General features: G+C 42.9%; 1 protein-coding gene across 7 annotated transcripts in view; it reads left to right on the forward strand.

The window, feature by feature from the left end:
- NFAT5 (nuclear factor of activated T cells 5) overlaps positions 1-13075 on the forward strand; it is a 152879-nt gene extending 139804 nt beyond the window's left edge. For all 7 annotated transcript variants that reach the window (XM_037877569.2, XM_043526020.1, XM_037877568.2 and 4 more), the window contains 2 exons: positions 650-896; positions 2777-13075. In XM_037877569.2, coding sequence (XP_037733497.1) covers positions 650-888 — 239 coding nt within the window. In that variant the 3' untranslated portion in view covers positions 889-896; positions 2777-13075. The remainder of the gene's footprint in view (positions 1-649; positions 897-2776) is intronic.
- Positions 13076-15571: the final 2496 nt, after the last annotated feature.

A 15571-nucleotide genomic window follows, 5' to 3' on the forward strand; every position in this document is an offset into this window, starting at 1 on the left:
GATGCCAGAAAATCAAGTTGGGGGAGCAGGAAGCACAAGGCACACAGTCCAGAACAGGGAGGAGCCTCATTGTTCAGACCGCTTCCTGTTCCTGCTGTTGGCTTAAGTAGGGCCAGTGGGATAATCAGCTGCTCTGAGTTTCCACTAATAGAGTAATTCAAGCAATACAGAACTGCATATGTCAGTAAAATCAAAGTTGTGTACATCTCATCAATCAGGTTATTGACATGTTTTTGAATCTTTTGCTCTTATGTGTGATTGATTTGTCCTTGTACACTGGCAAACTTGCATACCTAATTTATGCATGTGCAAAAGCATGTGTACTTTTGTGCATCCTCTTCTGCCGATGTGGACCTGAATAAAGATGTTTACACTGGTATGTTAACAAACTCTTTTTATGAGTGGATTTCCAAGTTTCAATATCCATGTGTGAAGACTTAGATTCTATTCCTTACTCTACTGCTAGCCTGATGGGTGATCTTGGGCAAGGCACTGCACTGCGTTGTGCCTCAGTTTCCCCACCCATCAAAGGGCATAACAATACTGACCTTTGTAACGCACTTTGAGATCTACTAGTGAAAAGTGCTAGATAAGAGCTAGGGATTATCATCATCATTTATTGTATTTATGTTCATTTCTTTCTTAACAGACTGTGGCCAGCTCTTAACCTCTGGACCATCTGCATTGCCAGATCAGCTGATGGCTATAAGTCAGCCAGGTCAGCCACAGAGTGAGGGGCAACCAGCAGTGACAACGCTTCTGTCTCAGCAGATATCTGAGAATTCTCCACTACCTTCGTCTATGACAACCAATCAGTGTATAGAGAAAATTGATGACTTGCTTGTGTCATTACAAAACCAGGGGAACAACATGGCTGGCTCATTTTAATTGGCCAAGTAAGTAGTGACTTTGGGTCTGTGGGTGGTCTTGCAATGATATTTAGTAAGTTTTTGTATATACCAAAGAACCTCTTGTTTTAACAGATGATGACTTCGCAATGAAGTCACAGTGCATGCAGAAATCAGTTAATATATCTCTATGCCCCTGAAGCAAGTATATAATTCAGGGGTGGGCAAACTTTTTGGGCAGAGGGCCACATCTGGGTGGGGAAATTGTATGTGGGGCCGGGGCAGGGGGTTGGGGTGCAGGAGGGAGTGCGGGGTGTCGGAGGGGTTGTGGTGTGCAGGAATGGGCTCAGGGCAAGGGATTGGGGCAGAGGAGGGGTGCGGACTGTGGGAGGGAGCTCAGGGAAAGGGGTTGGGGTGCAGGAGGGGTGCAGGGTGTGACGGGACTCAGTGCAGGGTGTTGGGGTGCAGGATGGTTGCGTGGTGCGGCAGGGGGCTCAGGGCAGGGGGTTGGGGTGCGGGGTGTGACCAGGCTCAGGGCAGGGAGTTGGGGTGCTGTGTGTGGCAGAGGGTGGAGGTACAGGGGGCTCAGGGCAGGGGGTTGGGGTGCAGGGGGCTCAGGGCAGGGAGTTGGGGGCGGGGTGCAGGAGGAGTTCCGGCTCCGGCCCAGCGCCGCTTACCTAAAGTGGCTCCAGGGTGACAGCAGCATGCACTGGGGCCATGGCAGGCTTCCTGCCTGCCTGCCGTGGCCCCATGCGGTGTCGCTCCTGGAAGCGGCCGGCACCACGCCCCTGCATGGCCCCTGGGGGAGGGGGGGCACAGGGCTCCACGCACTGCCTTTGCCGCGCCTCCAGGTACCTCCCCTGAAGCTCCCATTGGCCGAGGTTCCCCATTCCCGGCCAATGGGAGCTGCGGGGGGCAGTGCCTGAAGGCAAGGGCAGTGCATGGAGCCCTCTGCCGCCGCGTGTCGTCCTCCCTCCACTCCCCACCCCCCCACACCCCCCGGGTTGCAGGGACTTGGTGCCGGCCGCTTCTGAGAGCAGTGTGGGGCCTGCGGCACCACGGGGGGCAATCCCGTGGGCCGGATCCAAAGTCCTGAGGGGCCAGATGTGGCCCGCAGGCCCCAGTTTGCCGACCCCGGTATAATTTTTAATAGTCCAGTGTAGTGAGTATTGCTGTTCATCAAGAGATCAGAAGCTGTAGAAAATAATTGATCAAGTTGGGTTTTGTTCTTGAATGGTCATTCGTTGGTCTGTCAGCTGGCATTGCAGTCTAATCATTCTAATGGCAAAGGTAAGGTGAATGGGTCACTTTCAGCCTGACCTGGCATCTCTGAGAACTGTCACCAAATCTGGCTTTAGGTAAAACTTCGGGTTTATTGTGGATGCATTAGACGCCACTTCAGTCCGTAGTCTTCAAAGCCCTTCCCATCGTGCTGAAGTAGTTTGCATGAAGGCCAGGCGTTGCAGGAAATGGTGTTTATTGAACAGGCACCACTTGCTGAATCATTGTTAGAACTGAGCCAATACAACAGCATGGAGCTAGGAAGTGTCTGTTGCTGGAAGGTGCCTTTTCCCCCCACATCAGAGATAAAGCTCTGCTCATGCATGAGCATTAAATATATATGGGCTCTTCAATCCAGGTATAGCCACACCGTCTGACTATATCCACCTTTTGTAATGATGTTCTGCCTCCCAAAAAAACCTGAAGTTTCAATTGGGTGCTGTGCTCTTCACTTTCTGAGCTAAACTGTTTCGTAATGATGTTGTAAACTGCAAGATAGTTGTCATATTCTGACCCAAAGATGGCTGCATTTTGGCACTGGGTGTAGACTTGTTTCTGTAATTTGTAAAGTGCTTTCAAATGAAGGAGCTACATGAAAGATGAGACTTCACTAGTTATGCCTAACTCTGTTTTGTTTTTAATTTCAGAAATTCTGTGAAGGAAAAGATTTCCAAGATCCTCTCAGACCTTGTGGCTCTGGATTAGGGTGTATGGAGCTGAACTGTTCTGTTAAAGAATGGCCTGTACCCAAGCAAATATGTAGACTTCACTCTCTTTTCTAAAGAGCACATATGCTGCCTACTGCAGTGTCTAGCAATTGAGGCTATAATGATAGCATTTGAGACTCCTGAAGCCAATAATGGCTGAAAAGCTGTGCTTTGTGTTACAGGGGGTGGAACTGGACTGTTAACCACCTTCCTAGGCCCCATTAGTTAATGGGCTGCTGTTTTAATTCAAAGCATGACTGCTCAGCTATTATTGTTAGAAAATAACACGTTATCATGTTTACTTTTTCTTTCTTCCCTTCCTCCTTCACAACCCCTCTGTTGAGTAGGAAAGCTTGTGAAGCAGGAACATCATGTGCCCTAACTCGCGTTGTGATTCATGGCATAGCTGTCAGTCAGTGAAGGAATTGCAGTTTTTCCAGTCGAGCTGAAGGACCATTGCAAGGGTGTGTTATTCGCAGCAGGTGGTGGTGGTGATATATATAATATACAATCAGAAAATCTGCTACAACTCTAGGAGGAGCCAGAGAGATGTGGGTGCTTCCCATCTGAGGGTGTGATTAACAGGTTTTTTTCTGTACTGATGATTTTAGATATAAACTGCATAGAGTAAGAATTAGGTGGCTCTATCAAAATGAAGGGGAAAGTCACAGTAAATTGTGTTCTAAAATCCCTTGAACTGAAGAGCGCAATCTGCCTAGCTGAGGAAACAACTGCTTCATGCCTCTCACTATTTTGGCATAGATTAGAACTTGAACATTATCCTTTCTCATGCCAGGCTGCCCTCTTTCATTCTTTCCATGCTCTTCATCCCTCCCCCTAATTTTATATTTGTTTCCTAAGCAAATACAAATATCCTGCCGGTTTTAGAAACTGAAGTAACTCTTAGGTGTCCAGGGCACCTCTCACTGTGGTAGCAAAGTGCCAAGCCAGTGGCTGCATCTTTATAGGTCACCAGGGTTTGAGGGCGTCAGAAAATGCTGGTTTTGTCTCCCTCCCCCAAACTTCCTGAATCCTAGAGAAACCCTGCTTTTCCCTGTTGTTGCTGATATAAAGTCTTAAACTTTATCCCATATGGGGGCAAACAACATGATTTTTAATCATTCTTTAAAACATCACTTCAAGCTGAGCTGCTGCATCTTTGTAGCGTTCTCGGTTCATTGCAGGTTTGAAGCATCCGTTTTACTAGCAGTCCCCATGAGTTGTAGCCTCTCTGGGGTCATACATTAATTAAAAACAATTTACTCATGTTTTACAGTATCTAAGAATAACCCACTCTAGGCCATGCAGTTGTAGTGTGAGGCATGTGGATTCTTTCAGATTATCCGACTAGCTCAAGAGAGATGTGGTGCCTCACAATAACCTCAGGCAGACGTTTTCTTCAGTCTTTTCCCTCTCCTTCATGTAGAAAGATGTTAATGCAGGTTAGAGCCAAACAGCTGTCATGCGTGGCTAGTATGCCTTGGTGTAGCATAATTGGTATCCTGTCACTTTTCATTTTGGTTATTTTAAGTAATGGAGAGTAACCTGTAAATGGTTTTCAAGTTACCCTAGTCTGTTTACTGCGTGTTTTTTCTAACTTGTGCACCTAGTTGAGCCATGTAGAGATGTTCTTTGGTTTTAACGGTTTTTCCCGTGTGTCAAAATCTATCACAATGTTCATTTTCTCTTTTTGTGTGTGTGTGTCTGTCTGTCTCTCTCTCTCTCTCATTGAGAGGCATTGAATTACGTTTTCAGTAGTAAGGCTTCTTGCCGATATGAAGGGAACTTTTCAGAAAGAGACCTGCTCTGGGTCATTTAATTTTGAATACAGTTTTCAATCGTTCAAGTTTTGGATGGTTTATATCTAATGTGTGTTTCATTTTTTTGGAAAGCTATATTTTGTATTTAGGAAATGGTATACTATTTTGCTATTTGTACTGAGTGAGTACAATGGCATAAATATAAAAATTTATATATATACATATATATAAAATATTCTTTTTGCCACACATTTTTGTGGTAAATTTGTGAGTTTGTCTGATGTTCTACCACAACGTGGCGTCTGATAATGGTGGGGGTGAGGGTGGGGTTTGTTATGTCTTTACTCAGTATTTAAGTACTTTTTGCAACATAAATAGTTTGTTCATCTTGGGCCATTCCATCTGGCAATGTATTGTTCCCGTTGGCTCTGGACAACTTCAGTGTGTGTTTGTGTCTGTCACACAGCAGTGGGATGTAGTAAGGAAACCCATTTAGACAACTGTCTGATGGGGTTTCATTCAGAATGAGCCATTCAGCTTTTACTCTGTCACTGTCTATTTAATATTTTATTAGCTCCTTTGTGTTGTATCTTTTAATTTATAATTACACTAAAATGTTTGAAATTATAATCATGTTAAAGAAAATCTTCTCGACTTCATAATGTCCAGAGCTGCTTTTTAGCTCTGAACCATACGCTTTTCTTCCGGTAATTTTTCTCCTGCTATGGAAAAAAGTAAAATAAAATCCTTTGTTATGGTTCAGGACATGAAAGAGCAGCCTGTCAGCACTGAATGAGCGCTGTATGAGGATGAATAGAAGGGTTCTGCACAGCATCGGATTGAATACACCATCCTTTTGTAATCCGTTTGTAAGAAACTGGTGGCTTCTGCAAGAGCAGCTTGTTCACACTAAGTCCCAGAACGAGGATGTTTGGTGATATCTTGATGGCTGCGTAGGCCAACAGTGGGCAGAATGAGGTGATGAGGATCATAAACTGACTTGTGTGCTGTTTGTTTTGTTTTTTGTTCTTTTGAAGGAGAGCATCCTCATGATGAAACGTTGTTGGTCGGTGCCAAGAAACCAGGGACCAGTTCTCCATTTAATAAAATTGGTGTCCAAAATAGAACCTTTTACCAGGACTGCTACAATTCCCACTGTGGGGGGAATGTTTAAATGTGTGCATATTTTTAGATTGTTGATTACAAGGGCTGTGCTACCATATTCAAATAACGACATTATCTATATTTTCTTTTGTGTCAAATTTACTGTCTGTTTTAGGTCAATGTTAAATGTATAACATTTTGAACATGTGATTTGGTTACAAAAAGTATTTGTCTTCTGAATGAAGGGTTTGCTCAGTGGTTGACAAGTGCTCTTGCTGCTGCTTTCAAACAGCTGTTACAGAGGATAAAGAGAGAGGTTCAATGAGCCAGCAAAGGCCTAGGAAACCGCTTACAGAAGTTGTTTCATGGCAGAAGGACCTAAAAATAATGTGAACCACATCTTTGTTCCTTCAGAGCCCTGCTCAGGCACTGTTTTGATTTCAATAGTTGACATTTACTTTTGGAGCTTATCCTTTGTTTTTTCTTTTACTCCCGACTTATTTATTCCATAATATGTCTGCATCAGTATGGGTATTAGAGGAAAAGCACACAAAGTGGATTGCCTGTAGAGTTATTGAGAGGCAGGGGAATCAAATCCAATTCGGTTTGAAAAGTTAGATATTATTTAAGGTAAATGAAAATATATGCATCTTGAGTAGTCAAAAAATGACATTAACTATTACCCCTTGCTTATGATGAACATTACTTAAGAAGCCAGACTGCCAAAGATCAAAAGTTAGGAGCATTATTGCAAAAGGAAATTTGCTTTCATATCTGTCAGGCCAATGTTCACCAGTGGAAGTAGATGGTTTTATAGCTGTACGTGCTGGATGGAAGCTGGAAAGCTGTAGAACTATATTTGTAGGGTGGATTTTCTGTGTAGTGTTTGTCTTTTTCATAGAACCATATTGTGTTATGGGACCTCAAAGGTCATGTTGTCTAACCCTCTGCCAAGATGCAGGATTTGTTGTGACTAAAGCGTCCAAGACAGATGCTATCCAGCCTCTTTTTGAAAACCTCCAGTGACGGAGATTCCATGCTTCCCTAGGCAGTTTGTTCCATTGTCCTACTGTCCTTACAGTTAAGAAGATTCTTGAGCTTTTCTCCTGCATGAACTCTCTATTAAACCACCTTTAATATAAAACACACACACACATTCTCTCCCTCAAACTAGGTTATATTCTCCAGGCTTAAGTCACTTCTCCATTAACTTCCCTGACTCTCCTAAACCCCATTTTTCTGGTGTTGTCTCTACAGCATGTCTGATGTGTACTGCACACCTGTTTCCTAATAACTAATATCCAGGGAGATGCACCCTGCTAGCTACCACGTCAGTATGTCTTCTGCCTGTGTCATGTTGTCTCCATGTAAACAACACCCGTGTATAAAAAGAAACTGTTAAACTATTATTCCTTTAGTGATGAATAAAGTAGATGGTGGGTGGATAACACTTAAGCTGTAGAAAAAGTTAAGACAAGCATTAGCCAAACGTTTCCTATGGCAGGAGATGATCATCATCACTTTCCACTTCACAGGCCAGTCTACTTGTTGGCACTAATTGTCTTCTTCTCTTTCAATGGTTATCCAAGCCAAATGCTTTACTATTATTTCCTTTGTCAACAAAAACAATTCAAGAAGTCATTTCAGCCTTGCTGGGCCAAAATAGACAGTTAACCACCAGGCCTTTTGTTTGGCTAATTTTACATTATTGTCAGGGTGCTCAGAGCCTGTGATTGGACACTTTTTTTATTTATACTCAATTTAAATAAAAAATAAACAGGTTAGTGTCTGTCAATCTTGACAGCATCCCTTCTCATACTTACATAGAACTGGCATGTCCAGTTGCACAGATGTACGTTTTTCTAATCTACATAAGCCTTGAGTTTTCCAGTGCTCCTGCTATGACTTTGATAAGGGGACACTGACCAAAAAGAAGTCTCATTCTGTTGCTCTGGTAAGATTTTTCATTCTCCAAGATTGTCCTTCCAAAGCCTTCAGAAAGGACAAACCACACAGGAGCCCAAATCCTTTCTCTGACGTAGCCGAAATGACCATATGAGCAGCAGGAAAGATGCTTAGTTATAAAATTTCTTCATTGGAATAAAGAAATTAAACACCCAAAAAGGTCAAACTTTTATAAATTATAGAAACAAGATGGGGGTGAGATCATCTTTTATTGGACCAATTTCTGTTGGTGAGAGAGACAAGCTTTTGAGCTACACAGAGCTGCTCTTCAGGTCTGGGAAAGGTACTTAGAGTGTCACTGCTAAAAACAAGGACAAACAGATAGTTTAGCATAAGTAAGCTGACTTAGAACAAGGCTTCCTTAGCTCTTGTCCCCTAACACCCCTACTCTACTTGAGCTACATTGATGACATCTTCATCATCTGGACCCATGGAAAAGAAGCCCTTGAGGAATTCCACCATGATTTCAACAATTTCCATCCCACCATCAACCTCAGCCAAGACCAATCCACACAAGCGGTCCATTTCCTGGACACTACTGTGCTAATAAGCGATGGTCACATAAACACCACCCTATACTGGAAACCTACTGACCGCTATACTTACCTACATGCCTCCAGCTTCCACCCAGGACACACCACACGATCCATTGTCTACAGCCAAGCTCTAAGATACAACCACATTTGCTCCAACCCCTCAGACAGAGACAAACACCTACAAGATCTCTATTGAGCATTCGTAAAACTACAGTACGCACCTGCTGAAGTGAAAAAACAGATTGACAGAGCCAGAAGAGTACCCAGAAGTCACCTACTACAGGACAGGCCCAACAAAGAAAATAATAGAACGCCACTAGCTGTCACCTTCAGCCCCCAACTAAAACCTCTCCAACGCATCATCAAAGATTTACAACCTATCCTGAAAATGATCCTTCATTCTCACAGATCTTGGGAGACAGACCAGTCCTCGCTTACAGACAGTCCCCCAACCTGAAGCAAATACTCTCCAGCAACCACACAACAAAAACACTAACCCAGGAACCTATCCTTGCAACAAAGCCCGATGCCAACTCTGTCCACATATTTATTCAAGTGACTCCATCATAGGACCTAATCCCATTAGCCACACCATCAGGGGCTCGTTCACCCACACATCTACCAATGTGATATATGCCATCATGTGCCAGCAATGCCCCTCTGTCATGTACATTGGCCAAACCGGACAGTCTCTAGGCAAAAGAATAAATGGACACAAATCTGATATCCGGAATCATAACATTCAAAAACCGGTAGGAGAACACATCAACCTCTCTGGCCACTCAGTAAAAGATTTAAGGGTGGCAATTTTGCAACAGAAAAGCTTCAAAAACAGACTCCAACCAGAAACTGCAGAGCTTGAATTAATATGCAAACTAGGTACTATTAATTTGGGTTTGAATAGAGACTGGGAGTGGCTGGGTCATTACATGTATTGAATCTATTTCCCCTTGTTAAGTATCCTCACACCTTCTTGTCAATTGTCTAAATGGGCCATCTTGGTTATCACTACAACAGTTTTTTTCTCCTGCTGATAATAGCTCATCTTAATTAGCCTCTTACAGTTTGTATGTCAACTTCCACCTTCTGTGTGTGTGTGTGTATGTATATATAGCTTCTTACTATATAGAAGAAAAGGAGTACTTGTGGCACCTTAGAGACTAGTGCCACACGTACTCCTTTTCTTTTTGCGGATACAGACTAACACCGCTGCTACTCTGAAACCTTCTTACTATATGTTCCATTCTGTGCATCCGATGAAGTGGGCTGTAGCCCATGAAAGCTTATGCTCTAATAAATTTGTTAGTCTCTAAGGTGCCACAAGTACTCCTGTTCTTTTTAGTGTAAGTAGTTATATATTCTAAAGGGCCATTCAAGGTGAAGGGGCCCGTTAACACCCCTTTAGTCATAGGACAAAAAGGGGAGTTAGTGGGTTACAGATTGTTGTAATAAGCCATAAATCCAGTGTCTCTGTTAAGACCATGATTTTTAGTGTCCAGCAAAGTTATGTATTTAAGCTCCCAGGCTCATCTTTTTAAAATGTGCAGATTTCCTTTGATGAGAACTGGTAGGCCTGGGAGCTTAAATTCATAATTTTGCTGGGTGTTAATGGGCCACTTCACCTTGAATGGTCCCTTACACTACTTATGCTACACTAGCTACTCAACCTTGTATTTAGCTGTGAAACTCTGAGTTCTCTTCCCAGATCTGAGGAAGAGCTCTGTGTAGGTCAAAAGCTTGTCTCACCAACAGAAGTTGGTCCAGTAAATATATTACCTCACTCACTTTGTCTCTCTCATATTCTGGGACTAATATGGCTACAATAACAATGCACACAAGAAGAGAGAAATTTAATTACAGAATTTTATTTTCAATTGTATCTCACACATTGCTCTATTACTTAACAATTATCAGGCTGTCTATTCAAACTATGTACCCATTTGCAGAGCTCTGTCTATACAAGTATTTATCTGAACAGTGGAAGCATCAAGCATGGTGAGGAATTGCTTAGTGTTCTCTGAACTTGGAACTGTAGGTTGAAAGTGAGAAAAGGGAAATTTAATCTGACCACTGGGAGAGGAAAGAATTTTCCCAGTGAGAGATCTGTTTGTGGAATAGTCTTGCAAAGAGAGTGGTGGAAGACCCATTATTTGAGATGTTTAAAAGCTAGCTGGATTGATAGTCAAGAGCATATTGTAAGGCTCTTGAGTGTAGAATTTTGATGAGTCTTTTGGGACAGATCTTGATAATTCTACGTGCAAAAATATTCACCCTTGCAGTTCTGGTAATGGTGTGTGCAAGCAGTCAGTTATGTGTGCAGACGTATACATTTATGTACAAATAGTTGCCTGCTAAGAGCCAGACTTCATGAACTCTTCACTTGATATGTGATACACACTACTTAGAGACAATAAAACATACGGCACAGCAGAGAAAATGTGGGGGAATGTACATATAAAATTCTCCAATTTAGTCTGTGCTTTTGAGAGAGAATGTAGAAAAGTCTTTTTTCCCTTATATAATTTCTTGTATATATGTAAATATATTGTGCATAAAAATCCCTGACTTGTACATATGTATATAGCTGGAATCAGATTATATTCCAAAGAGACAAGGTGGGTGAGGTCATATCTTTTATTGGACAAACTTCCGTTGTTGGACAATAAAAGAAGAAACTGGTCCAATAAAAGAGATTACCTCATCACACCACTTTGTGTGTCTCATATCCTGGGACCAACATGCCGACAACAACACTGCAAACCATCACTATACCATTGAGTTTATTATATAAATGCATAAAGACTGTTATAGTAACATTTTTATAACTTTCAAAGAACATAGTTGTCCTTAGTGTGCACTTGTTTCTCTAACTCTCTTCAGTAGATCAGTAATAGCTGTATAAATGTGTAAATACTGTATGAGTGGGGAGGGATTAGTAGTGTAATAATAAGTATTATCCCAGAAATATGTACTTTTCAGCAATTCACCAAAATCCATGGGATTAAGGTGAAATGACTGTTTGAAACATCCCTGTGCTTTTCTATTTTTCTATAGAGTTTTATTAACCTTTAGTGAATTTGATGTTTTGTGAAATGTGCGAACTGGCAGGCCAGGAAATCGCAGTCCCCTGGATGGGTTCAGCAAGGGCAACAGCAGTACGTTTCCCACACACTTCTCTTTGCCAATTTGCCTCACTCCTTTTCAGGAGGGGCCACTTCTCAGGACTCTGTTTCCCAGGCTTCTCAGCAGAGGCTACCAGATAGTGCCAAGGACACCCTGGTGGGATTTGTGGTAGGGACTAGCTAGGAGCTGGACTGATAAAAGTAATCCACTTTCAACAGGGGTCACCAAACGTCTGTCAAATGGCAAAGATTTTTACCCCATTACTGAGCTGGACTGGGCTTAAACCAAGGACCTAGACCTACCTGTGTAGCTCCTTCCAGTTCTACTTTTTCTGATTTTTTTTGCACCTAAGGAAAGGTGATCAAAAACCAAGGGTTGCTGAATTTTGTTATAAGGTTTTAACCAATAAGGTTTATTTATTGAAGCAGTCTGACGAGTAAGTTCTCCCCAGTGGTATCTTGCTGTATGGGGAGCACTGGACTTGCCAGTACTTACTTGTTGAAGACTTAGGAAGAGATTAAACTCTTAACAGGAATATCGGTTCTTGACAGAAATGAAGAGCAATGTATTTTGCTCCCACAGCTTTTCCTGGTGCATTCTAATTTGACAGTCAATTACTCCCCAGACATTATGATTCTGGCATGTTTGATTCAAACCACCTCTGCTAGCTCCCTTGCCGTGTCCAAGACCAATGCCCTGACTTCCCTCTTTTCCCTTAATGCTGAGCACTTACCTGGTCCTGACCTTCCTCCTGCTGTACCTTAGAAACACTCCCTTCCGCAGTTGTGCTCCTCCTGGCTGGGAAATTGTCCCACAAAATGCACACCCCATTCAAACCAGCATAAGCATATCAATGCTCTTCCTTCCAGCTGCTGAATTCTCATTCATCCTCCCTTTACAAGTGCTTGGTTCATATGCCTAACAGCTGTGAAACCCAGCCACAACTCAGATACTTGTTCAGGTCTCCAAGCCAGGAGAGGGACAGATCCTCAGGTGGTGCAAATTGGCATAGCATCGTTGAAGTCCCTGGAGCCAGAGGAATTTACAGTAGCATAGGGTCTGGTCCAGAGTGTCCACTTCCTGCGTGTGCTCCATCTAGGCAGGAGGTAGTATTCTGAGCAGGTTAGTCCCATGTGGTGTTAGTCCCATTTCAGGGAAAAAATGCAGCATTTCTGGACGTTATGGGATTGGGATCATGCCCCTGTGTCCTGCTAAAAGCACCATTACCAACCTGAAGCTTTTCTGTGCTGATTACTATTTGATATAAAGAGTTTTTGAGGTTTGTCCCCATACAGCTCACTGTTTTTAATGGGTAAGCTCCAAAAGCTTCAAATTAGAGCCTTCTACCTCTGTTGTTGTTCTCTGCATAAACTCAACATGCTTGTGTCCTTTCTTTCTGGAGTGGTTTATCTGCCTTTCTGCCATGTTTTTGTTGGAGTGCACAGATCACCACTGAGCTATCTTTTCTGTTGTCCTGCAATGTGAAAGTAGCACCAGATATTCCTTTGTGCATTTCTGTGTATATGGCTTTTGTAGTTGGGATCTTCAGAGCACTGATACCAGGTGTTTTCAGTTTATTCTATGAGGGGAGATTTCATTTGCATCTATGTTTTTAGCTATCCTGTGATAACTTGTTGAATATTAAAATAAAAATAAATATTTTGCTTCTATTGGGACATTTGTATACTCGCAACTATATTTCTGTAAACAGCTGCAGTCAAGAATAAAACATTGAAAGTTTTCATTTTGCAGCGTGAACTCCTGTCATGTTCTTTCAAAGGCAGCTTCTCTCGTGCCCCAAGGAAAAAAGCAGCTACTGTAAGTACTTAATAAATTTGGCTGGCTGGTGATGGTAGCCTTATGGCTTGGTGCTGACACAGGGGAGACTGAGTCCAGGCTGGTATCCTGCTCAGGCACCCTTGTAGGAATTGTTACACAAGCAAATACTCTTTGCAGCTTTCCCAGGGGTTTTAGTGATTCCTTTTGACCTCATAACTGGTTCTCCCAACTCCAGAGTGGTCTTACAGAGGCAGAAATCTCCTTGCTGCTCGAGCCATGGCATTTGCATTTATAGGGTCATGAAAATTGCTATATTAATCTGGTCCAGTATCCTCTTTGACAGTGTCCAATACCAGATGTTTAAGAGGAAGGTGCAAGAAACCTCCATAGTGGACAACTATGGTTAATCTGTCTATAGGGTAATTCTTAAGTAATTCTAAGATGGTTAGCTAGATGTCAATACTGGACAAGGTGATACAGGATTTAACTGATTAGGAATTAAAGGCTAGGAGTATAATTTCTGACAGTCAACATGATTTTATTGGAAATCGGTCTCGTCAAACAAATCTGATGTAACTCTTTGAGGTAACCAGTTTGGTTGATAACGGCACCTGCACAGAGGAAAAGTGGTTATACTTCCGTAAGGTGTTTGACTTAATACCACACAACAGTCTGATGAAAACATTAGCACGATGAACTGGATGAAGAGCTGGCTAGTGACAGGTCTCAGCAAGCAACTGTCCGCAGGGCATTGCTATTGAACGGGGGAGTTTCCAGTGGGGTCCAGGAGGGATCGGCTCTGGGATGAGGCTCTCCAACATTTCCAGCAATGACCCAGAAGAAACAGAAACTCACGGCTGATGATGTTTGCAGGTGACCCAGATTGTCAGAGTGGTGAATAGTGTTGAAGACAGGGCAGTCATACCGAGCAATCTGGATTATTTCGCAATCTGGGTCCATTCAAACTGTGTTTTTAATACAGCCACTTGCACATTTATAAATCTAGGACCGTGGTTTTTAACCTTTTTTCATTTGTGGACCCCTAAAAAATTTCAAACGGCAGTGCAGACCCCTTTGGGAATCTTAGACATCGTCTACAGACCCCCGGGGTCCACAGGCTATAGGTTGAAAACCACTGTTCTATGGTAAGTACAACCTTTCACAGACTCCTTAGACATAGTCTGTGGACCCCCATGTGTCCACGGACCAAAGGTTGAAAACCACTGATCTAGGAACAAGGAATGCAGGACGTACCAACAGAATGGAGGCCTGTAGTCTAGAAAGCAGTGACTGAAAGGATTTAGGATTCACGAGGTATGTCTACACTACAGTTAGACACCCGCACCTTACCCGCGCCAGACGACTGGAGCTCACGGGGCTGTTTAATTGCAGTGTCAATGTCTGAGCTCAAGCTGGAGTCCAGGCTCTAAGTCCCAGCACTCGGGCTGCAGCCTGAGCCCAGAAGTCTACAGTACAGTTAAACAGCCCCACAGCCTGAGCCCTGTAAGCCTGAGCCAGGTGTGCATATCTAATTCCAGTATAGGCATACCCATAGTGGACAGGCAACTGACCAGGAAGCTCCCAGTCTGGTGCTGTGGCAAAAAGAGTTAATGTGATCCTTAGATGTATAAACAGGGAATAGTGATTAGGAAGGTGATTTAACCTGTGAAAATGGCATTAGTGAGACCAATATTCTAATGCTGTGTACAGTTCTGGCGTCCACATTTTAAAAAGGCTGTTGGAAAGTTGGAGAGGGCGTAGAAAAGAGCCACACGAAAAATGACTGAAGGGCTGAAGAAAATGCCTTGCAGTGAGAGGCTTGGAGCTCGGTATGTTTAGCTTGTCAAAAAGAAGATTGAGAGGTGACTTGATTAGTGTCTAAGAACCTTATTGGAGAAAATACCAGGTACTTAAGGGCCACTTAATATAATAGGGAGAAGCAGACCAAGAACCAATGTCTGGATGCTGAAGCCAGACAAATTCAAATTACAGATAAGGCACAGTTTTTTAATGGTGAGGGTGATTAGCCACTGCAACAAACTCCCAAGAGAAATGGTGGATTCACCCTCTTGATGTCGTCCATTGAGACCAGACGCCTTTCTGGAGGTGAGGCTTTAGCCAAACAGAAGTTACTGAGCTCAATATGGGGTAACTGGGTGAAAAGTAATGGCCTGTGTTATACAGGAGGGCACATGAAACAATCTGATGGTTCCTTCCGGCCTTCAGCATCGTGAGCTATGCTGCCTACTGCAGTGTTGCCACACCCTTCCAAAATGAGTCTGGACCCCCAGTATTATTTTGAAAAAGGGGAGGTTGCCTTTTGATTTCAGAGCCTTCAGGGTTCACTCAAGTCACATTTTCAAGTTTTCCTCTGCATCCATGAGGAACAGAAATTTACCTTTTTAAATAACAAAAACTGAGATTCTCAATTATAGGATTCTACAAGCTGGAAAATTAAAAAGCACAAA

Source organism: Chelonia mydas, chromosome 12 (assembly GCF_015237465.2).
Source record: "Chelonia mydas isolate rCheMyd1 chromosome 12, rCheMyd1.pri.v2, whole genome shotgun sequence".
NCBI lineage: Eukaryota > Metazoa > Chordata > Testudines > Cheloniidae > Chelonia > Chelonia mydas.